Consider the following 27,175-nt stretch of genomic DNA (forward strand, 5'->3'; position numbering starts at 1 on the left):
TGTTAGAAATAAAATCCGGAAATAAGCCTCTTTTTTCCCTTGTCACAGTAGACTTCCCCCTTAATATATCTTTTTTGTACATTTTTGTTCCCTTTTTTTTTCTTGCTCCCGTTGCCTCGTAGTCCTCAAACATTTATTTGCTGGTGTTCCTATCCTTACATATGATGCTCTAAATCCGAATTGGTAAGATAAAGCAAAGGGGGCACTTTCTCCCTTGCTTTCCAACTTTTATATTTTGAAGCTGCCCCAATCACCAGAACTAGTTTCTTTGATTTCATACTCTGACGATTGTTCGATATTGGGGACCGGCAGCGTCTCCTTGCTACCAACGCCCAGGGCTACCCTATTTACCATCTGGGCAAATGAGGTCAAACTATTTCTAAAGGTCAATAACCGTAAGATACTGGGTATAACTTTCGATAGTTTGCACTCCTTATCGTCACATAGAACCGTAATTGGCACTAAATTCTAAAATCACAAGAAGATCTACAAGTCGCTTGCTGGTAGCAATTGGGGCAAAGGCGAAGGAACCTTTTTGGCAATGGCCGGTTCAAAATTATGCAAGGGGCTGCAAAAGTCGTACAGGGTATAAAAAGATCGCTAGTGCTAATTCTATAAGGTTATATCTATTTGATACTAGAGAAAACTTTTTATAATTTGATGTTTCATGTGTGGAACCGGGATTGGCCAAACAGACGTCACGCACAAACCACTCAGTTGCTGTAACCCGAAATTTAAAAAAAGCCTAAGTTGTGCCTGAACAGATTAAAACAAAACTAAACTATTTTAAGCTCAAGGGTCTAAATAATAATTTAACTTTCTAAATAAAATTTGATTAATTTTTGTGTGTCGTGAAACGTTGTTTTATAGATTTCTCACATATATGTAGATAGGAAAATGGAAATTTCTTATTTTTTTCTTCCACCACGTTCTTTAATTTGTAGATGTATTGTTGCACCGCTAAGCAAATTATAATATGCCATGGTATTGCTGTCCTTAAAAAACATTCCCTGAAAAAAAGTTTAAAAATATTATTATTATTTTATATTTTAATTTACATATCGTAAACGTTTAGTTTAGAAAAAGGTATCTTGAAACCATTGTAATTGTAAAATTGACGATGGTTGAATAACTTTCAATAAGTTCGAGCTGTGCTATCTGCGCTTGAAATTTGTAAGAAGCAATAAACCCTTTTGAAGGGAAAAACATACACACACTATACCATGTCGCCGAAGCATCATCATATTTGGGGAAGTCAATAATGCTTTGTTTTGTTTTTAAAATTTGCACAACACCTTGCACTCTCCACGACTAACTGCTTGCGGCTTTGTGCAGTCGTGTAATTTGTCACGTTGATTTGGCATTATTGACCCAAAAATAAATAACAGGTGCAACAGACGCTACCAAACGAAAAAAGTAACAGCATGCTGACAACATGGAACAAGAAAAGCTCTTAGGGTAATATTGTAACAATCGTAAAAGTCGAAATTTCTAAGTTAATCGTAAACCTGTATTTCCTGTTTTTGTAATTGTTGCAAAGCACACAACAACAAAATCTCTGCCATTTCATTCACTTTTTCAAGTTTATTTTAACGGGGTAGAACCTAGTTTTCAGCTTAACGCTGCCATGCTTGTATCATACAGCATATACAAAAATTAGGAGAATTTTCTAATTTGTAGAATGTAATTAAATTTGGGCCTGTTTATCTATAAACATTTTTTTTTTAACAATTTCAGCGGTAGGAGAAACATTAGGTCCTCCTATTTGTGTCTGCGCCTTGATGTTCCACAAGTGGAGGCATCTACAGGTTTAAACTGACTGCGAACAGCAGACGGTTTATTTATGAGGAGCTTTTTCATGGTAGAAATAAGCTCGGAAGTTTGGCATTGCCTGCCGAGGGCGATCGCTATCAGAAAAAAACGTCTTCTATCTGAAGTTTCTTGCTTTTATTTAAATTACGATTAATTTGAATTTTTCTTCTTGAAATTTTAATTTATGATTAATTCGATGGACGTTTAGAATATAACTAATTTAAAAAATTTTGAAATTGGAATTACGAGGGCGGGTCAATTAGTCCGTGACTTTTTGTATTTCTGACCTCTTTACTGAAAAAGAAATACTGCTCCTGTCAACAGGCATCTGTCAGTTGACTCCTGTCAAAATTTGAACGTGCTGCGTCAGTTAGTTTGTGTTTTACAGCTACCTTTATCAGACTACCCAGTAATTCACAGTCGACCACAAACGCAATCGTGTAACAACTTCACAGGAAGGTTTGGCGTTGTTTAATCGCAATATGGAGGAGTTTTTGCGCCGTTTTGTAACCGTGGACGAAACATGGATCCATCACTACACACACCAGAGACCAAACAACAGTCGAAACAGTGGGTTTCTAAGGGTGAATCGGCTTAATAAGCACACGAAATTCAGTTTTTTTCCATTTTCTCCTCAAATTACTGGGTAGTCTGATAAAGGTAGCTGTAAAACTCAAGCAAACTGACGCAGAACGTTCAAATTTTGACGGGAGTCAACTGACAGATGCCTGTTGACAGGAGCAGTATTTCTTTTTCAGTAAAGAGGTCAGTAATACAAAAAGTCACGGACTTATTGACTCCCCTCGTAAAATAATCGGAATTCTGATGCAATAACTTAATTATTTATATATGATTACAAGTGAATCATTGTTAACTGGTCATGGTTCAATAATCATCAATCATGGAGCGTGTCTACAGAAGACTAAAAATAGAAGATTACTCAATGTGCGCATGAAACACCAAACGACAGAATATCAAGACCCACGCCAAAAAATGGGGGACGAACTTGACCAAACACAAAAAAAAAAAGGATGTACGCATTGATATATTACAAAATATGAAAACTATGGCAAGTCTGGAAATGTGTTCATGAGGTAGGAGTTATCAATAATTATAAACCGACCTCTGATGCTATCAACTCAAAGGAGTTAAGTAACAATTTTCAGAATTAATAGAAATAATTAACAGTCAAATTTGTTTTAGAATGTATATTTTCTTTGAAGAGAACTTGCCGTGCCATGACGAAAATACCCAAAAGTTGTGGCCCAATTTGAACGCTATAAGAATGGAGCCAATTTTATTTTTATCTTGGCTCTCTTTGCAGATGTATTTTTGATTTAAAACGAGAGAGAAAAGGAAACAAATATTAAACAAAATTAATTTTTTTTTGCGCTGTTTATTGAAAAAACTTTAGTGTGAACAACTATATTGATATTTATCGTCAGTCGTTTAATTTTAAGAACGGCATAAACTGTTTAACTTTAGATATGTTTACTATTTTAGGCATGGATCGAAAATAATAGTTATTTTCGAAACTTTGTTGTACATAGCAATGTGATGCTGTTAGCCAAAGAATATGAATCCAACACTCTGGGAAAATCAACCAAATGCACCTTGTTTTTCCATAAGATCTTTTGACCACTCTAAAGTAAATAAATCTTTCTCCATTGGGTAGTAATATTTACTAGGAGTCTGACAAAAAAAATTCTCCATTTAAACGAACTTAAATTTGCAATACTATTTATAAAAAAAATATATTGTATATTAAAAAAAAAATAATAATAATAATAAAAAATAATAACAAAAAAAATCTAATTTAAATGCAAATTCAGACGAAAGGTACTTTTTCTTAAACAAAAAAACTATTCGGAAAACGCATGAAAAATGTATGTAATATAAAAATAAGAGTAAATCCAATCTTTAAATTAATTTATCACTTCAAAAGTTCGGTTTAACATCGAAGAAACGACATTTTGAAATTCCAAAGGAGGAATTCGACACTATTCGTTTGCAACTACGTTGCGTAAACCTTCTAAGATTTTTAACGTATGTCTTCTAGTGTATACTCGACGAGAAATACTGCCCCACATGTCTTCTCCTTAAGTCAACCTTGGATGGCGCATGACACAAGCATGGCAGTTTTTCCTTGCTGAAATGTGACTTTAGGTCCTCCATAAAGTTAATAAAGACCTTGTACACGAAATAATATTATTAATCAAAAAATATTATTAATTAAAAGAAATTTCGAAGTGCACATGAGCGGACAAATGGTAACATTAAGCAAACCATTTATTGAGTACTTATGATTTGTTCAAAAGCCAGCCATCATTGAGGAAAAATAGGAGCGATAAATATAAGGACAGAAATGTGAAATTATAGTCGTGGCAAATTTTGTTAGAAAATGTTAAGTAGACAAAAACGATAATATAGTAAGCGTGAAAAAAAAAAATAAATTTAAAAGTGTCTTTTAAACCAGTCCTGCAGCCAAATGTAACGTATTTTTCCCCTCGTCATCTCCACCCGACTGGCATGTTAAAATCACGTCCGTTCAAAAGTAACGTTCGACTGGTTCAATGACCTGAAACACTCTTTCGAAAAGCTTTTAGATCACGAAAAAGAGAGTAGAGAACAGAGAGGACTATTTTGAAATAAGCTCGAAGTTATCAGAACAAAGCTCCTGCCGTTTCTATTTTAGCTCAGTCTCGTTTATTTTGGTCTTCACCTTGTAGATAATTTGACTCGATAAAAGAATTTTGATACCGATAGAAAGAAGTGCTAGTACCTATTTGGCTCAAACTTATTTTGATTGCGAGAAATCGAAGTCAAAATATAAGAGTAATAATATGAACAAGACTCACCTCATAGGAAATTTTTTGTTTAGCAGGTGGCATTCCTGTTTCATCTTGAATCTTTGCTTTGAGATTGGAAACAATGTCTGTGAGAGATAATGAAAATGCGATAGTTTGCCCATTGAGTTTCCATTCAGACTTGTCAATTACATTGGGAATTTGTATTTGAATAGTTATGGGACTCTGAAATAGAAATTAACGTAAACAATTTTTAAACATAAATAACATAAATTTGAAATTTATATAGACCTGACAATTGTTATATTAAATATTTTGTATAATTTCAACAGAGTTGCAAATTAAAATTAAATGTAAAAATACCTTGTGTTTTGCTATAAACTCTTCTTCGGGTATCAGATTATCTTCGGAACGCATTTTTTTGTTTGGTGGTTCCTCATCTACAGGCATTGGCGGAAGTTGCATCATTGATTGGTCCATTACATTTGGTCCTGATGGCATTTGTGGTGGTCCACCCGTTTGCAAAGGAGGCATGTAACCACCAACAGGAAATGGTGGCGCTGTTAATTTTAAATTAATTTAGTTATACAAAGATATTGACTTCGTTACGTACGCAACATCGGTGGTGGTGGTCTCATTGGCATCATCATGACTGGTTGAGAAGTAGGTGGCATATTGTGCGCAGATGGCTGAGGAAGTGTTTGTTGTTGTGATTGCTGCTGTGGTTGATGATGATGGTGAGAGACGGAGTGATGAGCAACTTGAGCATGTCCTTTCAACGCTGCCTGGTGAGGCAAAGGTGGTGCTGATAATGTAGTTTTGTTGCTAACTGGTTTCGGTCCAATTTTTTCTTTTTCTTCATCTGGTAATAATCCTTTTACCTATAGGGACGGAAACAATGCCAGTATGATAATTCATATATTAACCATTTTAAAGCGATATATACCTTATGAATTTGATGAATCTGGTCTTCCAATGTTATGTTAGCTCGGGCAGCTCGTGTTGCTGCCTCTACACTTGATGTATGTCCATCCCAAGTGACACGATCATCTTTTTTTGTTTCCTCTTCGCCTAACTTTTTACCAATAACTGTCTCTTCATCGCCTACGCCAAATATATCTGTACGGCGCTCCGCTAATTGTTTTAAACTAGCTTCAATAGCAGTACCAGCAGCGTAAACTGTGTCTTGATTAATTTTCTCAACTGTATGCTTATCACGCTGTTCCACCCAACGAGGATCCAATAATCCAATGCGCATGTGTTCTGCTACTTTCGAAGCTGGTATTTTTTCTCCTGTTATTGGGGAAATAAGATACTCATCGGCACCCGCTGCTTTCGGCTGCTTCTGTTGAGTTGCTTTCGGATCGTATTTTTTAACAACTACCTTATCATGTGTTGGGGGCATTAGTGGTGCAACAGGTGGCTGCATCTTCAGGTTTGAAGGTGTATCTTCATCACTGGAAGCCTCATCCATATCTTGAACTTGTGTATTGTCCTTTTTGGCATTTGTTGATTGCTGATTATACGAGGCACCTTTCATTTGTATACCGGTACGATTTTCCATTTGCGACAATTTAACGGTAACTTGTTCCTCTTGACCATCCTCTTCATCTGATTCAATCTGCATTTCTATATCACCATCTTCTTCTAACAAACGCTCCTCCATTAGTACACGAGCTCCCACTTCCTCCGGTGTAGTAGGTGGTGGAAAGTTACCAGTCTCGAAAGGTTGATAGTCTACAGTTTCCACAACCACAAAGTCATGCCAATCGATTTGTGCATAAGCCACTGCATGATATTTATATTTGAGACAAATCGAAGTTTTAAATAGGGTTTACGAGAAGTGGAAATTAATTACAGGAATTTGTCAATAAAACACAAACAAAGTTTTCATTCTCATGGGAACCGATTCTACATCCGGGATTGACTCGGGGTTTTCCCGACCAAGGGCTGCCTCGTAGGAAACTAAACCTGTTTAGTGACGAAAAAGTCGAAACAGATCGATTGTGTCATATATGTATCAAATACATGCAATACCCATATCAACGTCGAATATTTTCATTTCGTCAAACCCATCAAGTACATATGTAAATATCTCAACAAATGCAGTAGTCGGTTTTGACAGATCTGATGCACGAAACGATGTTTCGAACGACGAAACCAGTTTCAAACAGGTCGATATATCAGCAGTAAAGAGGCTGTTTTGCGTATTTGAAATTTCCCCAATTCACAGCCGTTATCAAAATGTTGTTATCACGGCAGACACTGCACTTACCAACATTTTTTGAGCTGTGTGAAGAATAAGAATTTACCAAGACATTATTGTTCGCAGTAGCTTCAAAGTACAAAGTGCATATATAGGGAATGCCATATCCAAGAAGTTTCAACGACGTAAGCAAAGCATGCACATTGAAGACTACCGAAATCTTTATTCATTTGACACATTGGGACACATTTACACAGTACATTCAAACAATCCCGAGTGTTGCTATTATAGAATGCAAAGCGCTTAACTGAACTGTTCCTGTTATACCTACATCAACACCTTCTAATGGGCTAAACTCATTATGCGAATATGGGCGTACGTTTTTGGCGCTTCGGCAGACTCATTTGCAAAACTGCTGTTGAGCATTGTGAAGTAAATTATCAGTTGATGTTATCACTAAATGTATTTTATTGCCTTTGAACTTCTGTGTCGGTATGCCATCCCTTGAACAACTCATTCTGAAAGTTTTTTCGCATATTTCCCTCTATAAAAAATCTGGCTTCGTAAACGTGTTATCAAAATTTTCAACTTTCATAAGAATTAACAATGAAAGTAAATTATTAGAAAAATTGTAGCACAAACATATGTTTTTACACTGAAGGTCAAAATTTACTCCCTTTTTTGGTGTTTGACCGATCTCCTTCTATTTGTGGTACGCGTCTTGATGTTGTTTTTCAAATGGAGGACCTACAGTTTCAACCGACTCCGAGCCGCAGATATTTTATATGAGGTTTTTCATGGCAAAAATACATTCGGAGGTTTGCCATTGCCTGCGACAACAACAATCGCTAATAGAAAAAAATTTTCGTGCCTCATGCACGGAGATTCGAACCTACGCACTTCCGAACCATGCACCAATCCACTCGCCTACGGTGGCCGCTTACTATACTATTGGCAACACCCTTGATAATATTCCGAAGGTAACCTTTTCAAGAATGCGCTTTATCCAGCAACGTCAAGTTCAATCTATGCCGTCACACCATAACAAACGTCTTTAAATTACGACGGGAACTAAATGAAGGTCCCCTCTTTTCGGATATATGATTACGGACGCCAGTTCCCAAGTTACTAATAAACTCCCAGAACTTAATTGGTACACCTCGTATATCTCAATATTTACCCCTTTCTTTTTCAACTTTCTCTTCTTCTCGTCGACGTTGAGCTTCCTGATGTTTCTGCCAGTTTGCGCGGTATTTTACCTGATCCAAAACTAAGTTAATACTGGTCCGACCATCCGCGCATTCGGAGCGCAGTTTATTCAGAAGGTCTTTAGGTGGAATCAATATTTTTGTGTACTGCTCCAATAACTTTGTGAAATACTGGAACAATGAGTGTTGGGGTCGTAAAAAGTCGAACTGAAAATTACGCTGTTCACGATTCATCAGGTTTGTCAGAAATTGTCGACCATTACGTGCTACAAACTGGGCTGTTAGTTTTACAATGTCTCTACATGCGATAAAAATACACAGTATATAAGGAAAGAATATGAGTAATGGATTCAAAATACTCACAAATCTAATGCAGAAATAGACGGCGGATCAGCAATAAACTCAAAATCAGAAGGAGGGTCTTTTGGCACGAATTGCTGCTCTGCCACTTGTTTTAAAAGTTCTTGCTGCTTCTGCTGAGCAGCACTAGTAACAGATAACTGCTTGATGCCAACAACGACACTTGGTTCACCAGATGCATCTGTGCTCAAGAGGGGTAAATGAACGGTTAAACTTTTATTTATCTTAGCATGTTACCTTTTCCTTCCCGAAATTCATTCACTTTATGCCTATAGTATGCGTGATATGGATCACCTCCACTTAAAAAATTAAATTTTGCGTTTCCTAACTCATTCTGCCGTATACGTGCTTCAAATTCGGGACCATTACGCGCTACAAAACTAGCCGTTTTATCGACAATGTCTTAAAAATTAAGTATTAATGCTAAGGAAAATCTTTAGAGAAATAGTAATTAACCAAAAATAATTTTATTATGCCTCGCAATTATTAACATTATGCATGTGACATATTTCAAAAGGATACTCCTCACCTCCGGTGGTGGATAAATAATACCAATTATAAGACCAGACATTGGCTTTGATTGTTCGTTACCCTGTGGCGGCGAATCCGCTCCATTGTTTGCTACGTCCAGCGAAGGCATTGTCCCTTACGAAGTAGATGTTCTAAAATTGTACGAAAAATTAATTAATTACAGAGAAATGGAACCTAAACACATTTTTTACAATAGAATATTACATTTTGAAAAACTTTCAACAGAAAATATTAATTTTTGCAACTCGATTCACTTAGTATGGAAGTTCCTGTCAAATTGCGATGTGCCATACAAGCCCCAATGAGAAAATTATCGATACTTTTAGACCAAGGCGAATTGAGTATTTAAGGTGGCGCCATTAAAAAACAGTTACTTAACTTTTCGCGATTTTGACAAGTCTGACGTCAGCTCCCTTCGCAATACAAAACAAACGAACAAAACAAACAAAAGTAGGAGAAATCGCATGTTTGTGAAAATTCAGTGAATAGCTTGGTAATATTGTGGTTTGTGAGGTTAAAACTGAACAAACTAATGAAAACGAAATACCGCGGGCTAAATTGTTAAAACACAAATTAATATAGAGTCTCCAAATAAATTTGTTTGCATTTTTGATGCGAAAGACACCGTGGCTAGCAATTTTGTGCGTATAATTTCTTGTGTGTCGATTGGTTTCGCCTACTCTTCTTCTTCACAAATAAATAATTTCCCTTCCTTTTGTTTGTTTATTGGTGGACTCTTACGACACGGCTAATTCGAAAGGTACAATCTTCTCTATCATTTGTGCTTTTAGACTATATTATTTGTGCTTAAAGTGGGAAGTGAGATTGCGGCCAATTTTCTCCTTGCTGCCTATCACTATTCCAGGATTTCCTTACGCCATGGTATTCTTAATTAACTCTTATTCGCATTTTTGAAAAGTTTGAATTCTTACATATTTGTGTACTATTTACGCCGTTACTCTTTGTTAGCGGAAAAGTCATTACAAAATGACATGACATTATTCTTTGTTTTGCATTCGCGATCAGCATTGACTGATTGGGCAATTTATAGCCAATTGAGCGATATTTTTCTGAAGGAGATTTCAAAAACTGCCCGGTACTTTTTGAAACGATTACCATATGGTACCTATTTCTTTCGTGCTTGCTTAAACCACTTGCGTCGCTCTTTCTGCCAGAAAGTTGAATATGACATGCAATAACTGTTTTCCGTATGGCGTAGCCAGCGAAGTTGCGGATTTTCGGAATGATGCTTTTAGAGTTAGGATTATAATATATTTGGAAAAACAAAATTCGAAATTTAAAATATAAAAATTACGAAATAACTGTCAAACTTGATTGGAAGATATGAAGATCGAAATAGTTACGTTTTTGATCGATAAAATAAAAATCTGGAAATGCCATTAAATATAACTGAAAAAATAAACACCCTACATTAAGTGTAAGTTCTTATTTTTATTAAATGTATTTCGGTCTCCGTTATTTCTTTTTTTTTCTGTTTTAGTTTGTTATTATGTTTTCAAATTATTATATTATATTTGTTTATATGACTAAACAATTAAAAATATAGATCGAGGTAGGATAGGGACAAACAAAAAAAAACAACTGGAACACGAGTACTCTGAATAGAATAGGTTTAGGGCCATGGCTGAAATTAATGCCGATTCGCGAAGAAGTATTCTTCACGGAATAGGGAATGGTAATGGTAATGATGAATAAATAAATAAATCACATACGTCTACTTCGCGTGATTATATTTGCACACCAAGGTTGGTTTTCGGATGGCGTTACTTTCTGCAATGAGTATCGTGCATTTCAATCGCATTCATTCAATGATGAAGAAGTAAGGATAGCAACGTTTTTTCTCACGGTGTACAGAAATGCTGAAGGTGGCGGCTTTAGAAAACCACCTTTATTTTTCGGGTTTTGTCAACCGATAGCGTTATCACTTCAAATAAACAAACAAAAGCAAGGGAAGTTACTTGTTTGTAAATATTCAGTGAATGGCTTGCTAAAATAGTGACTTAAGGTTTGTGATTTTTTCAACATTACGCCCTTTTTGGGTGTTTGGCCAAGCTCGAGAGACCCACAGTTTTAAGCCGACTCCGAACAGCAAGGAGGTTTTTCATGGCAGAAATACACTCGGAGATTTGCCATTGCCTGCGAGGAGCGACCGCTACTATTTAAACTTTCTTTATCATTCGGTATTACATTCCTAGAGATTCTAAGCTTCAATAATAATTGTTTCTATAATGAGCGATAACAGGCTAACTTGTCTATGGATACACGCTTTTTTCTGTAGTATGAATGCATAATTAATATGGATTTATGTCTACAAACCTTTCTTCTTTGCATGCTGTGAAGCTTTCGCTCATATTGCTCTTATTTTCGTTTGTTTATGGAATGGCACAATCTTGTGTTCTATCAATTTTGAAAAAAGCCTATAAATGTTATTTGGGATAAGTATTTAGTGAGGTTGTATTGGAATTTTTAGAAATTGCTTCCCAAATGAATGCAGTTTATGAAATGGCTTTGAATTTTGACGATTTTCGATAAGCAATAGGTGTGAGAAAATTTAAAGGCCAAATGGATTGAGTGGTATCAACGTTACAGTTTAATTAATTTATAAAAAATGTTAAATTATTGTAAATCAAATAAACCAAGAAGTGTAAATTTTATTAACGTAATTAAATAAAGTAAACTACGATTGAACCTCAATTATGAATGAAGGCCAAATTCACTGGGAATATCTGTTAACAGGCTTCCTGACTCATTGACTTCATACTTCTATTAATTGTGATTTACTTCTATTATCCGTGAAACCGGAATTTATACTTCGTGCAAATCGAATGGGGGCCGCCGTAGCCGAATGGGTTGGTGCGGACTACCATTCGGAGTTCACAGAGAGAACGTTGGTTCGAAACTCGGTGGAACATCAAAAAAAAAAAATTATGAAAAACATTTTTCTAATAGCGGTTACCCCTCGGCAGGCAAAGGCAAACCTCCGAGTGTATTTCTGCCATGAAAAAGCTCCTCATAAAAAATATCTGCCGTTCTGAGTCGGCTTAAAACTGTAGGTCCCTCCATTTGTGGAACAACATCAAGATGCACACCACAAATAGGAGAAGGAGCTCGGCCAAACACCCAAAAGTACGCGTGAGGAGCTTTTTCATGGCAGAAATACACTCGCAGATTTGCAATTTACTGGCGAGGCGCGATTGCTATTAGAAATAAAGTTTTCTGTCATTTCGGAGTTCACAGAGAGAACGTTGGTTCGAAACTCGGTGGAACATCAAAAAAAAAATTATGAAAAACATTTTTCTAATAGCGGTTACCCCTCGGCAGGCAAAGGCAAACCTCCGAGTGTATTTCTGCCATGAAAAAGCTCCTCATAAAAAATATCTGCCGTTCTGAGTCGGCTTAAAACTGTAGGTTCCTCCATTTGTGGAACAACATCAAGATGCACACCACAAATAGGAGAAGGAGCTCGGCCAAACACCCAAAAGTACGCGTGAGGAGCTTTTTCATGGCAGAAATACACTCGCAGATTTGCAATTTACTGGCGAGGCGCGATTGCTATTAGAAATAAAGTTTTCTGCCATTTGGTGTTTTATGCTTGAAGATCCGAACCTGTATGGTAGTCATGCACTAACCTATTCGGCTACGGCGGCCGCCATGGCCGGATAAATTACATTTTAATAAATATTTAAGTAGATTCGGAATTGAGCTGAAAGAAAAACCCCAACTCTTTGTGGAATTATATTCGTTCTAAGAAAGGTTGTTCCAATATTTTAACTTGTATGCGCTTTGATGGGACAATTTCTCAGTCGCGCATTAATTCTGTCAACTTTTTTGTGGATTACTTCAAATCTAACTTTGTGACTGATGTGAAACTTTTAACGCCTCTGTCTGTTTCCCTTCATACGATTCCTTGAATCCCGGTCTCTCATTAACTGAGATTAGATAATCTCTGACGTTATTATCCTTTACTTCAGTCTTTAAGTCGGGAAGTAGGAATGAAGTCTCAAATTATATGCCAATTTTAAAGTAGACAATTTGTTACAACCTTTTCCAAATACTTACTAAAGTAAAGCTTTCTTTCGCTGAAATGCTTATTAGTGGCCGGTCAACTATAATTAATTTAGTACCGTTTTCGGAATTCTCTGCTTCATCTTTAAAAAGTGGGATCCAGACAGATACCATTTCGACTGACTTGCCAAAAGCTTTTGCAAAGTTTCTTATTCTTCTTGCAGAAGTCGGAAGGTCTTGGTTTTCACTCGACTTTTTTATCTTGGTTGGCACACTAGTCAAACCTTTTCTAATCGCATTCATACTTATTAGTATTCTAAACCACTAATTCAACACAGTTCCAGATTTCATCGATCTGGGTCGATTGACTTTTGTAAATAGTATTTTTTTTATATATTTCTGAAGGCCTATAGTAACTTAGCGTTTCGACTCATATATACAAAAGATTTTAAAAATCCCTATGCAAGGAAATACTCTACAACGTTTAAAACGTACTCTATAAGGTGAGTACGCTTCTATAATGTGGAATCTAATTTATAGTTCTCATGGTTCGTTTTGCTCTTCAGCCGCCTACCTGCTTACAGTGCTCGTTGTCTGTCGTTGATTGAACTACCCTGTTCCACCTCACATATGTATATCAATGTTGCCAACAGAGTCTTGCATTTCCAATCACCCTTTTATCTGCATTCAATTAAAGAATTTGCACTTGCACCGATCTTTACAACGTAGTGAGTTCAATAAAATCCCAAAAATAACTAATATTGAGATTACAATGCAACGATCGCTGTTTATATCGAATATTGAACCACTGCACTTAAATTTTTATTTTACTGCTTAGCACAAAGGAAACATTTGGAAGGGAAACATTTTGTTCGGTGGAGAAGGACGGCCGCGGAAGAGAGAAGGGAATTTGTCTCCTGTACTAGCGACACGCTTTGCGCTTCTTATTCGTATTTCCAACCTTAAAGCAATTTTTGACAGTTGATTCATTCGTTTTCTTGTGGGATAAAGTTCTGAGTTCTGTGTTGGTTTTCAATCAAATGGAAGAAATCAACGATGACAAACATCAGAACGCTGCTTGGGAAATGCATGATTATTTTTGCTAGTAAAGTAGGTATAATTTAAAAAACTTAAGGAACATGTTTATGTTGAAATCTAATTTTTCCCCCCATTTCTAGACATTCAAGTTAATTTTAAGTTAATTATTTATATATGAAGTACTTTTTTATATAATTTTTTTTTATTCAAGTACAAAAATTTATAATATATGTAAATAAAAAAGACAATTTTTATTATTTAACCAGTTCGCAGTTTTCTTATTAATTTAAAGCCTTCACTATTTTTTTTAATTTTTGCTTTGGAAGGTACGGCTGACGTCATAGCTATCAGCTGTTGTTTGTTTACATGACGATCGTAGTGTCATGATCTTTAATAATTCGTTCGTGCATCTATAGTACAAAAACACAAGATTGTGTATGTATATGTACATATGTTATATGTATGTATATCAATTTACAAGGAATTTTGTGTCCAGAATGATTGCAATTTCATTATATATGTATGTATGTATGTGGATTCATACGAGAATGCCATATTAAGGCCGAAGCAGATTCTTATCTTCAATGATCTGTTTAATTATAGAATATTCAAAGCTTGCGTCAAGACGTGATTATTTGCTACCGAACATGAATTATTAAATATATAGTAGGCGCAGTTACAAGCTGCGTTTACGAAGAGAGGTAGTTTCACAGTACTCTTATAGCAAAAAGGGCTACAAATAGACAATTTGCCACTTTTAAACAACCTTTTGTTTCGTGAGAAGTTATTTATTTAAAAAGTTTACAAAAACAGGAAAAAGACAATTTTCAGGAAAATTACGTTCAACATGTTTGGCGTGCAGAGCATTTATCAAGATCACCGACTAATTAGTTATGTGCATTTGCAAACAGCCTTTTTCATCTTGATCACTTACAACTGGATGCTCATATCGGCTCTTAGTAAGTTGATTCTTCCTTTATCATAAATGCCAACTAACGATTTACATATATTTTTGGAGGTTATGATGTTGCAGGAGATAATAATTAAAATGACGTTATTATTCACAATTGTACCAGTAGTAATAATTTAAAGGACGGTCCGATAACCAAAAATCATTTGAAATAGCGATTTACAGTTAAAAGCTGTTTACGTGATTCAATTTTCACAGCCTATTTCTTAAATCAAAAGTTTAATACGTAAAAGGCGAGGCGATTTTTAGTTGAACTGGAATTTCGTATTTAGTAAGTGAAATGAATTTAAAACGCGAAATAATAAGACTTGGTATAATTTTTAAGCGTTTTAAAAGCTTTGTAATATTGATTTTATTATATATTACTCACCATAATTCCATTATTGAAATGGACGCACACATTGTACAAAATGTGGTCAACCCAGGGCTGCTCGAAGACAAATTGTATGCTTCAAAGTTCACAACTGTGCTGCGTGGAAAGCTTTCAAAATGGAAAATTTTTCCGAATATACATAGCTTTCATTATTTGCAAGATGATGTATGCCTTTTTTACATAAGTTAGATTTTCAAAAAAAATTTTAATGTTCATTTAAAGAAACATATATTGGAATTATAAACACCAAGAAATGAATTTAAAGTTACTTTGATTTGAGAAGAATATTTAGAACAAAAACAAAATACAGCATAAAACGACCTCACTACTTATTCAATGTGTTAAGTAAACTTAACAATGACTCAGACTGCATAGAGCACACAAGTTTTTTGATATATTCGAGTATTATTTTCTTCCCATTCTCTTGTAACGACCTTTCTAATCACTGTCGGTTGTTTATTTGATTCTTTCTTATACCATATATCGCCCAAGAAGCCTTCGTAGATTTTCAATTATATTGGGATCGGTCGATTGCAGTGGCGATTAAACCAAATGGAGACAAGAGAACAAACAGTGGAACAATATTTGATTTGTATTTGGGGTAGTAGTCTTGATTTTTTAATAAATTTAAACCCCAAACCAGAACGCGACCTCCACGGTGCTGAATTAGGGTGGCACCAGATAAACGTCTTTCCATCAGAACCAAAACGATTAAATTTGCTTACATCAGCAAAAATAAAGTCATTTTAAAAGGTGTCCTACCTATTGACATGGCTTTTAGTAAACTGCACTAGAACTTCATAATTCACCTGCAAACAAATGGTTTGTTTCGAGCTGTTTTTCCATGAAAATTGGCTTTATCGAGATCCGGATTATTCTTCTTCTTAATTGGCGCGATAACCTCTTACGTGATTTTGGCTGAGTTTAGCAAAGCGAGTCTGTAATTTCTTCGGTGTGTTAACCGGCGCCAGTTGGATACACTAAGTGAAGCCAAGTCCTTGTCCATCTGATCTTTCCAATAAAGAGGAGGCCCTTCTCTTCCTCTACTACTACCAGCTGGTCCCGTATCGAATAATTTCAGAAGGGGAGTTATGGTATCCATTCGGACGACAACGTAGCCGCTGGATCTTCATTCGTTGTGCCATGTCTATGTCGCCGTAAAGCTTATACAGCTCATCGCCCGCAATATTCGCCGTGCTCAACGTGCAAAGGTCCAAAAATCTTCCACAGAATCTTTCTTTCGAACACTTCAAGCGACGCTTCATCGGACATTGTCATTAGGACGGTCATGAGAGCCTCAATTGCCTACTTAGTTGAAAGTAGCACTTGTTGGCAAAAGAGATTCTTCGTTGGATTTCAAGGTTGAAATTATTATCGGTGTTAATGATGGCCCCTAAATAAACAAAGTCGCTTACAACCTCGAAATCATAACTCAACAGGGACGTGGGTGCTGATACGCGAGTGCGCCGACTGTTTATTTGAAGACAGGAGGTATCATACTTCGATTTGTCCCCGTTCATCACCAGACCATTTACTTTGCTTCTTCGCCCAGTTTGGACAAGGCAGAACTAACAGCGCGGTTGTTAAGGGCAATAATGCCAAAATCATAGGCATACGCCAACAATTGTACGCTCTTATAAACAATTGTGTCTGGATACTGGTACGAGGTACTGTCGAATGCAGCTTTGAAGTCGACGAAAAGATGGTGTGTGTCGATTCTTCTTTCATGGGTCTTTTTCAAGACTTGGCGTATTGTAAATATCTGGTCGATCCAGATTACGAGATTTTATTATTACATTTGAACCTCTTTTATTAACATTTGTGGTTTGGTCTTTGGCATGATTTTTCTCAATATCCATGTTTTTTGTCAGCTTCTGTACAAATTTTTTTTGGGCCTTACGACCTTTGTGAAGCTCTCTATTTGCACGGATAAAGAGTTGTATTATGTATTTCATGTGCTGCATATGGATCAAATTGGCACCAAAGCAAGCAAATAGAACAAATACAGCAGCAACTGACATTTCTATGAAGAAGCAAATTATTGAAAAACGAAAGTTAAGAAAAAGATGGCAAAAAACTAGATCACCTGACGACAAGAGAAAACTAAACTTAGCCACAAAAATTCTAAAGGATACTTTAAACAAATCAAATAACAAAGAAATCGAAAACTATTTGAAGAACCTGACTCCCAATAAAGAGACAAACTACTCTCTATGGAAATGTACTAAAACATTAAAAACCCAAATAAAACCTCAACCACCACTAAAGAAAGACAATTCATGGGCCGTTACAATAGAGGAAAGGCGAAAACTTTAGCAAAATGCTTTGAAGAGGTTCTATCAAATGACGAAGAAACGAAAATTGACAACCAAAACAACTACCAGCATGATTTTACAAAAATAAAAAGGACGAATACATACGAAATAATAGCTTGCATCAAAAAAGGAATAAACCATAAAAAAACACCCGGAAATGACTTGATAAGAGGAAAAGCATTAGCGGAGCTACCAACCAAGGCATATATATTTTCGCGAAACGTTTTTAATGCAATGTTTCGCTTGCAATATTTTCCGAAACTCTGGAAAGTGGCAGAGATTATTGCATTGGCAAAACCGGGTAAAGATCCAACTACCGTATCATCTTATAGACCAATAAGCTTCCTACCGACAATATCTGAAATTGCTGAAAAATTACTGCATGATCGACTAATTTCGGAAAAAAAAAAACGTATAATACCAGATCATCAATTTGGATTTAGAAAAAAAATTCAACTATCCAACAGATCCATAGAATTACAAATAAAATTCAATCAGACGTTGAAAACAATCGTTATTGTGCGGCAGTATTCTTAGACGTAACTAAAGCGTTTGACAAAGTGTGGCACAAAGGCTTACTTACATAAAAAGCTACCTAACTGACCGAAGTTTCTATATTAAATATGACAATCAATGTTTAGATATTCATCAAATAATAGCTGGAGTTCCGCAAGGAAGCGTTCTTGGACCACTGTTATATGTTTTTTTCACCGCAGACATACCATCTCCTGACGAAACTAATTCATCAATTGCTACGTTCGCAGACGATACAATACTACTGGCATCGGACAAAAGCTTAACTATCGCTACTGAAAAACTGCAGCGATACACAAACGCAGTTAAGGAATGGTTCGATAATTGCTGCCTAAAAATAAATGAAGAAAAAACAGTACAGGTTATATTTACTACCAAAACAAAATTTACTGCAGTCCCAATTAAAATTAATGACAAAGCAATTACAATTAAACCAACTACTAAATACCTTGGAATACATTTGGATTCGAAACTAAATTGGAATCACCACATAAAGCAAAAGATCAAACAAATAAAAGAAACACTTCGACAACTTCATTGGTTAGTCAGCACAAAATCCAGACTTACTATACAGAACAAGCTATTAGTGTACAAAGCTATGATTAACCCAATCTGGCTATATGTACTACAGGTGTGGGGAACGGCTAAGAAGTCTCATATATATTAGTAAAAATTCAACAACAATCGAAGATTCTTCGAATCTTGACCATGTCTGACAGGCACACGAACAATGATGACATCCACAGGACTTTTAATATAGCAACAGTAGTCGAAGAGACCAAAAAAATAGCAAGAAGGCACTTTGAAAAAATACAGGAACACAATAATAAATATATATACTGCACATTTTAACAATATTTTTCTCCGAATTATCATCTTTAAAGATCTGAATCACTAATTCCTGTGTTTTCACAGACTACGGTGACTACCTCCGGTATGTTAAAGTTCATCCGATCTCTCACAAAATGAAAATCACTTTAAGAAACGATTTAGAGTAGCATGCAAACAAATTTGCGAAGTTTGCAAGTCGAAAAGTCGGCGCCAGTAACGGTAAAAATCCGCACATGAAAAAAGCTTCAAGTTGCTTTACGATTTTTTAATATACATAACACATATATATCTTTGAATATACATACATTAAAGTTTTTCCAAACATTTATACATTTTGAATGAGGGATCACTCGAAAAAGCCGAGTCAAGTACATATATATGTAGTATTTATTGATATTTGTATTTTATACGATTGCATTTTCATACGACTGTGGATTCACCTGAGCATAGAAATAAAAGAATATAGCTAATAAAATTCATGGCGGACTTTACCTTGGATCATAATGTAATGATGCAAAGTGTGAAAGTTTAATTTTAAAACAATATTTCGGAACTTAATTATTTTTGGAAAAAAAATCATCTTTGTCGTTTATTTAGAGTCCACTCCACTTATTTACATAAAAAAATTATATTAATTTTTTACTTATTTTATTAACAATGCTTTATGTCAAAACGAATAATCGTACAAAACTGTTTGTCCTTAAAATGTTGCACAAAGCGTTTAGGTTATGGTTAATATTTCACTTTTATTTAATATTTAAACGTCTTACTATAGATTCTACTAAGTTTTTACATACATATGTATGGTGAAATATTGAACCATTCGGTTTTCAGAGCTTCCTTCAGTTCCTGTATACTTTAGGGCAGTGGTAGATGAGCCACATGTTGGCAACCATGGAGGTGTGCTTGGGGTCGTAATAGAAAAAAAATGCAATATACCCAACGGTTCTGCACTTTGCTTAACATTAGCTTTAATAATATTCAGATATTAAAATCTATCTATATTGTCTTTTACAAAATTAATAACTTCCGATACCTGCGTTTGAAAAACACCACCATGCTCAACAGTAGCCTTTATATTTTGCGGCTGAAATTCAGTGTCGAGCTTTCTCCAGGCATAACACTTTCCATCTATATTATCTTACAATTTTTAAATGTCAGATATTGTTCGTTCGAAATGGACACTGTTTTAGGGCCACCCGTTTGGATGTTTATACGACGAAGGCCTAGAGAAAAAAAAAATCCAACGTAAGAATCATGTTGGTTTTTAAGAATAAGAGTAATGGAATGGGCGCTATGACCAACGTAATATGTTGTATCTATAGTGGATAGATATCGTCTATATTCAGATTTAGCTTTTTTATTTGTTAATACATCCATATATGTATGTTGGAAACACTACTACACTTATACAAATATTTTTCTTTTTTTATAAATAGACATTAAAAAACTCAACGGAGGAAACACGGAATATCTCAGTAATATTTCCCCGGAGGACTGGAAATCTGATTTAGACTTTGGAATCGAATTTATAAATAGGCAAGCAAGGTAAATACGAAATAATAATAATGAAATTTTAATTAATAACTCAGCAAAAATAATAACTTAACAAATCAGTCCTGCCCGTAGGCTAGGTATTTTTTTTAGTTCGTGTGATTTCAGAGGTTTATTTAGTTTTCCAACCTGCTATATATTTATGGAGATGTATTATAAACAAATTTTCTAATAGGCTAGAAGAAAATCTTGTTAAATCACGCGTATTTGTCGAAAATGGCAGCATATCACACGTACAGCTTTTAGACGCCTTGCCGAACGAAGAAGCCAGACGAGACAATGATATCGCTAGGAAACTATTGGCAGCCAGTCTTTATGTGTTCAATAGTAGATGTACTCCACATGGCATAGAAGGTGAAGATTGCGAGCATTTTTTGGCCATGAAGTCACTTCCAGCAAACAGCGAGTTATTAAACGAGTGTTTACGAATTATTGAAAGCCGCCGAAATGGACACAACTCATTTCGACGGTTACTAAGTCGCTTTTATAAGGATGGTATCTATGAGGTAGCATATATTAGTATGTGTGCACATTTCATGTATATTTTAACTGAAATTAATTGTAGATGTTTTCGGATAATCAACTTATCTCACCTTTGTTGGTAAGCAAACAATTACATAGTTTGAGTTTGAACACGAAAATAAGGGATTTGGAAGATGTCGAAAAGAATTTAGCTGTGATTCAATGGGCACAATTTATTGAACATGATCTCAGTAAACCTGTTGTAACTTCAATGAGTAAGTACTAATAATGTAATGAAAACAATTCAATTATTAGTAATTGTTTATAGGAGATGGAAGCCACATCGAATGCTGCAACAAAGACAGTTTTGAACTCGGTCCGCGCCATCGTCATCCTTCTTGTGTGCCTTTGATATTAAATAGTGGAGAATCCACGTACGACAAAGTCAACTGTTTGAATTACGTTCGCAGCGCTGTTGCTGTTAGCACAAAATGTACTTTCGGCGCAGTAGACCAAGTAAAACTCTTCAAATATACTGAACTATGATAATGAAATACATTTTTTAAATATTGCAGTTGAATCAGGCGTCATCCCTTTTAGACCTTTCACAACTATATGGTTTTACAGATGAAGCACAAAGGCACATGCGTTATTTCCACAAGGGTCAAATTAAGAGCAGTGCAAATGGTGGCGGATCAGCAATTTATACCGATCAACTACCTAAGATAACTTCGAATTTGGGAAACTTTTGCGCTTTTAAAAATTACTCACATCAGCCTGGCCAGTGCTTTATGGCGGGAGATTCCCGCGTCAATAGTAGTCCGCTCACCATTTCAATTTATACGATATTTATGAGAAATCATAACCAGATAGCCAAAAAACTTTCCTCCCGACATCCATTATGGAGCGATGAAGTGCTTTTCCAAACAGCAAAAACTCTCAATGCTCAAATCTATAGGAAAATTGTCTTTGACGAGTGGTTACCCATTGTATTGGGTGAAGACGCTATTGTGAAAATAAAACAAGGATCCCATAGTAAGGATCCTGAGGATGAAAGAATTTCGAATGAATTTGCTATAGCAGCAATGCGCTTTTATCTGTCGATGTTGCCTAATGCCTTAAACAATTTTACTAGAGCTCAACGTCTACAGTATACTACCTCCGACTACTTATCTAATACAAACAGGTAAGCTTTTGACTACTTGGCTTTTGACTACAAGTATAGTATAACTTTTAATACAATTTTCTAAAGCAATATTCTTCCCAGCGAGAATATAATATCATTGATTGATCAAACATATAAACCCGATTTGGGATACACTTCTAAAAAAATAGATTCCATATTTGAATCCATTTTTAATCAGCCTGCTATGAAATTGGATACTATATATGAAGACAGTGTAAGTGATTTTAATTAGTTTATCATAGCACATTTTGAATAACCCGGTCGTTTATATCAGCTAATTTTAGATAACTTAAACACAAATAGACCCACCCATAGTGATCTCCTTGCTTATGATATTCAGCGCGGTCGAGATCACGGTTTGAAAAGCTATATAAATTACATCGAGATTTACACCAGTCAGAAAATCGGAAGCTGGACGGATCTGGATCGTTTTATAGCTATAGATGTATGTAATAATAAGTAATTTTATTCACATAAATATTTGAAACATTTAATTGACTTTCAGGATTTGAACAAATTGAAATCCATTTACAGCGATGTGAACAAAGTCGATCTGCTGGTTGGAGGCATGGCTGAAATTAATTCATTCGGTGCTTTAGTTGGTCCGACTTTTAAGTATATTTTGGGTACGTATTTTCTGAGAGAAAAATACTAAGTTCTACAACAATTGTACTACATTTAACCAAGAGGAGGAAGAAACATTGCATTCGTATTTAAATATCTAAGACTATACTGTTCGAAATATCTTTTTCTACAAAGAAATAATACAGGTTGGCAATCAAAAAGCTGTTGGAATAAATTGAACCGCTTATGTAATTTGATGTGCTGAAAATGAAAATGATATCAGAAAATGTCTGAGACATCAGGATTTTTCACAAAATGCGAATTCAGATTTAGCATATTTTCCCTGGTCTTAACTATGAGATCTTGAGAAATATTTGTAGGACTTTCATCATATAAAAAGCATTTTCTGAATCAAGTCTTACAATAAGTAAAAAAATTAAAAAAATTATTAAAAAATTAGTCAGCCAATTTTATAACTTGATATTATAATACATAGAGATGCAAAAACATGCATGCGGTATCAAGCAATGCCGTGAGTTTTCATGTTCACATAACATGCTTACTACAGAGTGTTTTTTAACTGCATTAGAACTATCGATATCGATAACTATACTTTGGCAACGTTTAACGACAGAAGAATGCTCCCAAATTGTTGAAATTTACTTTGAAAAAAAAAAAGAAATCTGTTCGCGAAGTTCAAAGATCGAATAGATCGAATTATCAATTCGTCGTCGTTCTCAACATGTATTGGCCTTTATCCTTCGACTATGTTGAAACTTTTACTTAGGATCTTGGCTTACGTCCCTATAAAGTAGATCTCGTGCAAGAATTGAAGTCAAATGACCGTAGTTTAAATTTATTATTTAGATTTATTGGAAAATGTAGTCAAAAATTGGACTGATCGAATGGACCATGTAACTCGATATCATGTTCAAAAAATAAATGGCATGAAAGTATCTACCAGATTATAATAAAAGGAAAATTCCTTCCAAAAATATTTCTGGTTGGTATTACCATTCTAAATTCTCTAGCTCTTGAAATACCACCCTTGTATGCTGCCTATTCAATCCTTAAGCTTGATGAATTGATATCAAATAGATATCTTTTGCTGACGTTTTGCCGTTGCAAAAAAGGGAAATTGAATTGGGAAAAGTTATATTTCATTTTGAGGGGAAGCTGCAAGTTTTTAATGGATAAATTTTTACTTATCAAAACCTGCAAGTGAGAATAACAATATCAGTTCGTCCGGTAAGCAGACAAAAATTTAAAATTTATTTAGTGAAGACATTTACAACAGAAAATGTGAGTACTATTTTATTGAGTTATCCTACGTTATGAACTAGGAATCGGTTATTATTCTATTCGGACGGGAGGGACGTGAATAAATGCAAAAAAAAAAACAAAGAAACAAAAGAAATAATGTATTCGAGTTCTGAAAGCGGTGATGAGGGGAAAAATAGTTCGTTGGAGCTAATACGAATGACTTCTCTTTGTTCTATAACGAAAGAAATCCCAAATTTCAAGAAGCTTGTTAAAAAGTATCAGCTATTAGTATTGGTTTCTACAAACTACACATAAATTGGACAAATGTACTTATGTTCCAATGTTTATTAGCTACTTCAGTAGGCACATAGTCAATTGGCCCATTGATGAGGAAAACCATAAAAAAGCGAATATTTTTGAACCAGACATAAGACACCAGACATTTCGAAGCAATTGATAATTATGAGTATATTCTAGAAAATACAAATTAATTGTCATTTATCATTGTTATTTTCAAATTACAAATTACTTAACTGTTAAATATACATATAAGTATTGTATATTATATAAAAATTTTTCCATTGAATTCATTTATATTATATTATTTTTTCAGTTTTTCAGCTTATTTTAATTCAGTTCTTAATTTTGATATAACAATAACTAAAATAACGAAAATAGAGTGTAAAACTCCAATGATTTTAAAATACCTCTATTAATATCTTAGTAACGCTTGAGAACACCAACAAGCAGATATCTACAGCAAACCAAAGGTGTTTATGTAATTTAGAAGGTTGGTGGGATTTAGTTTGGAGCACTGCCCCAGGCTGTCGAAAAAGGAGCACCTTAATCGTCTAGCTGCCAATTCCGGACATTTAAAAAGAAAGCGCTCAACAGTCTCCTTCTGTGAGAGGTCTTCACAGCTTCTGCAATGGCGATTAAATGGCTAGGTTTAAGCTTTTATGCGGTCGTGCCCATCGTCCAAAGATCGTCAATTACTGCTGCGAGTTTGGAAATTGAATAGCATGGAGTCCCCAGAACTTTCTGCGTATATTGTACTGAGTAATACTTTGTGTTAATTTCTACGTGCGTTGCGGAAGAAATCGGTTCCACATCAGCCGAACTTGCCTTGATAACTGTTTGAGCGTCCATATTTGTTTTCCTTTGACTTATTGCTTAACTATTGCCCAACCATTTTCTATAGAGTTGGCATCAGCTGACCGTGAAACCCAATCCAACATACATACTATATCGATCCCATTTTACTGTTCCCACTCTATGTATCTTCGGCTTCAATACTTGGGATCGCTCTCCTCTTGTAAAATCTAAGGTTGGCTAGTTCTTCCAAATATATTTTATTATATGTTTAACAGTTCGTTGAAGTTGCCGGTTATCAGCAGAACACCAATGAGCAGCGGGTTTCACAATGTATTTCAGAATTTGAGGACTCCTGCATGTAAAATTCCTCTAATTGTGTCTTTAAAACATAAGAACTACTTTACCATAAACCTGCTTCAGTTTCACCTAACGATAAAATAGGCTTTGTCACACAAGCAATGATATTCTGATCTTGCTTTGGAGAGGTATATTTTTCGAACCTTGTCCGACGAAGTTGTCAACGTTTTTAACTTCGGTATACCGTTGCACCCACTTATTTATGAACATTTTTGACTTCTTCATATATTTTGCTGCAGATACCCGTGACACTTTCAGACCTATAGGAACACTGCTTTAAATCCTTTTTCATGCGCGGAACTAATTTTGTAAAAAAAAACACGCTTTCTAAATTTCTCTCAAAACTAACAAATTGCACAATGCGTATTGCGAACATTATACGTATATTTAGCAGGTTTTATAATCCACTTTGGTTGAAATGGAATGCGAGTTAATCTCAAAAACCAAAAAAGTCACCGGGCTTTCTGGCACTTCGCACTCACGCATTTCAGCCTTTGGTTTCTTCCCTCCGATAATACGTCCCTCTTCCTTTTCAGCTCCCGGTAGCAATTCCTCATAGCCAGTATATTTTGTTTGCGTTGCAGCGTAACGAACCAGAAATGTTGCTTCAGTGCTCGTACGTGCTGAATTGTTGGATTGTACTCTCTGAGAGCAGGAATGAGAGTCAAGTGCCGGATCTTCTTTGTTGTCTGTTGCGATTGCAGCTTTCCGATGTCGTACATTCTTTGCGTGGTTAGATGTACATTACAGGCAGACTACCATGTTCCAAGCCTCGGCAAAGTCGATCAGCCTGAGCCCGTTAATGGATATTTCGTTGTGCAGGCTAAATTTCCCGAATGTGGCACCAAAAATTCCCTCTTCGTCCACTGTGGCATTGAAATCGCCAAGCACGATTTTTATGTCGTGGCAGGGCAGCCCTCATGGAATCAACCTTTGGTCGCATCGTATTTCTCTTCCGTCGGGGCCGGGGCGCAAAAGAGCGAGGTGTTGAAAACATTTCACTTTGATGCGGATTATTGCGAGACGCTCCTCCACCGGAGTGAACGAAAGTATTTGGCGACGAAGTCTCTCTTCCACTACAATTCCGAGTTTGCGCTCCTCAACATGACAGATGTTGACGGCGCAAGGTCCAATGGTCTTCAATTAAAATTCCTTAAATTTAAGAAAAGTTGTTATCAATTATGAACATGAGAGCTAGAGATATGCATAAGTAGTTTTAAAAGATAACTATTCCAGTACTCGCAGAAGTTTTAGGTTTTTATTGCTTGCTATGGTGTACATGCATGTGCACATTTGTATATACATATATATAATTCGGGGTATTTGGCCGAGCTCCTCCTCTTATTTATGGTGTGCGTCTTGATGTTGTTCCACAAATGGAGGGACCTACAGCTTCAAGCCGACGCCGAACGGCAGTTTTTTTTGAGGAGGAGCTTTTTCATCGCAGAAATACACTCGGAGGTTTGCCATTGCCTGCCGAGGGGCGACCGCTATTAGAAAAATGATTTTCTTAATTTTGGTGTTTCACCGAGATTCGAACCAACGTTCTCTCTGTAAATTCCGAATGGTAATCACGCACCAACCCATTCGGCTACGGCGGCCGCCTTTTGCATACTTGCTTGTAAAAAAATTTGAACTGTGGAATACGAGTATTTCAATTATTATTTGCGTAAAATGTATACA

General features: G+C 35.6%; 2 protein-coding genes across 3 annotated transcripts in view; one reads left to right on the forward strand and one right to left on the reverse strand.

Annotated features, from left to right (window-relative positions):
• Positions 1–606: 606 nt before the first annotated feature.
• LOC128871909 (splicing factor 3A subunit 1) lies at positions 607–9,235 on the reverse strand. The gene is made up of 10 exons (XM_054114076.1): positions 9,129–9,235; positions 8,916–9,055; positions 8,631–8,795; positions 8,397–8,574; positions 8,006–8,331; positions 5,566–6,407; positions 5,233–5,500; positions 4,983–5,179; positions 4,671–4,844; positions 607–1,010 (listed from the first exon to the last, which is right to left on the reverse strand). The coding sequence occupies exons 2-10, from the start codon at positions 9,031–9,033 to the stop codon at positions 909–911; spliced, it is 2,370 nt and encodes a 789-aa protein (XP_053970051.1). The 5' UTR covers positions 9,034–9,055; positions 9,129–9,235; the 3' UTR covers positions 607–908.
• A 5,392-nt stretch (positions 9,236–14,627) lies between these two features.
• LOC128871910 (peroxidase) overlaps positions 14,628–27,175 on the forward strand; it is a 34,566-nt gene continuing 22,018 nt past the window's right edge. Inside the window, exons 1-9 of one of the 2 annotated variants that reach the window (XM_054114078.1) lie at positions 14,628–14,947; positions 20,451–20,559; positions 20,741–21,071; positions 21,131–21,302; positions 21,356–21,543; positions 21,603–22,213; positions 22,295–22,427; positions 22,488–22,658; positions 22,719–22,839. In XM_054114078.1, the coding sequence (XP_053970053.1) occupies positions 14,836–14,947; positions 20,451–20,559; positions 20,741–21,071; positions 21,131–21,302; positions 21,356–21,543; positions 21,603–22,213; positions 22,295–22,427; positions 22,488–22,658; positions 22,719–22,839 (1,948 nt within the window). In that variant the 5' untranslated portion in view covers positions 14,628–14,835. Of the gene's footprint in view, positions 14,948–20,450; positions 20,560–20,740; positions 21,072–21,130; positions 21,303–21,355; positions 21,544–21,602; positions 22,214–22,279; positions 22,428–22,487; positions 22,659–22,718; positions 22,840–27,175 lie in introns of both variants that reach the window. The other variant, XM_054114077.1, reaches the window with a different exon arrangement.

Source organism: Anastrepha ludens, chromosome 2, assembly GCF_028408465.1.
Source record: "Anastrepha ludens isolate Willacy chromosome 2, idAnaLude1.1, whole genome shotgun sequence".
Classification (NCBI taxonomy): Eukaryota; Metazoa; Arthropoda; class Insecta; order Diptera; family Tephritidae; genus Anastrepha; species Anastrepha ludens.

Coding starts and splice junctions, on each gene's coding strand:
- LOC128871909 (XM_054114076.1), bottom strand. CDS start 9,033: ATGCCTTCGCTGGACGTAGCAAACAATGGAGCGGATTCGCCGCCACAG. Junction 5,180..5,232: donor ACCACCACCACCGATGTTGC/GTACGTAACGAA, acceptor TAAAATTAACAG/CGCCACCATTTCCTGTTGGT. Junction 1,011..4,670: donor AACAAAAAATTTCCTATGAG/GTGAGTCTTGTT, acceptor ACTTTTTTTCAG/GGAATGTTTTTTAAGGACAG.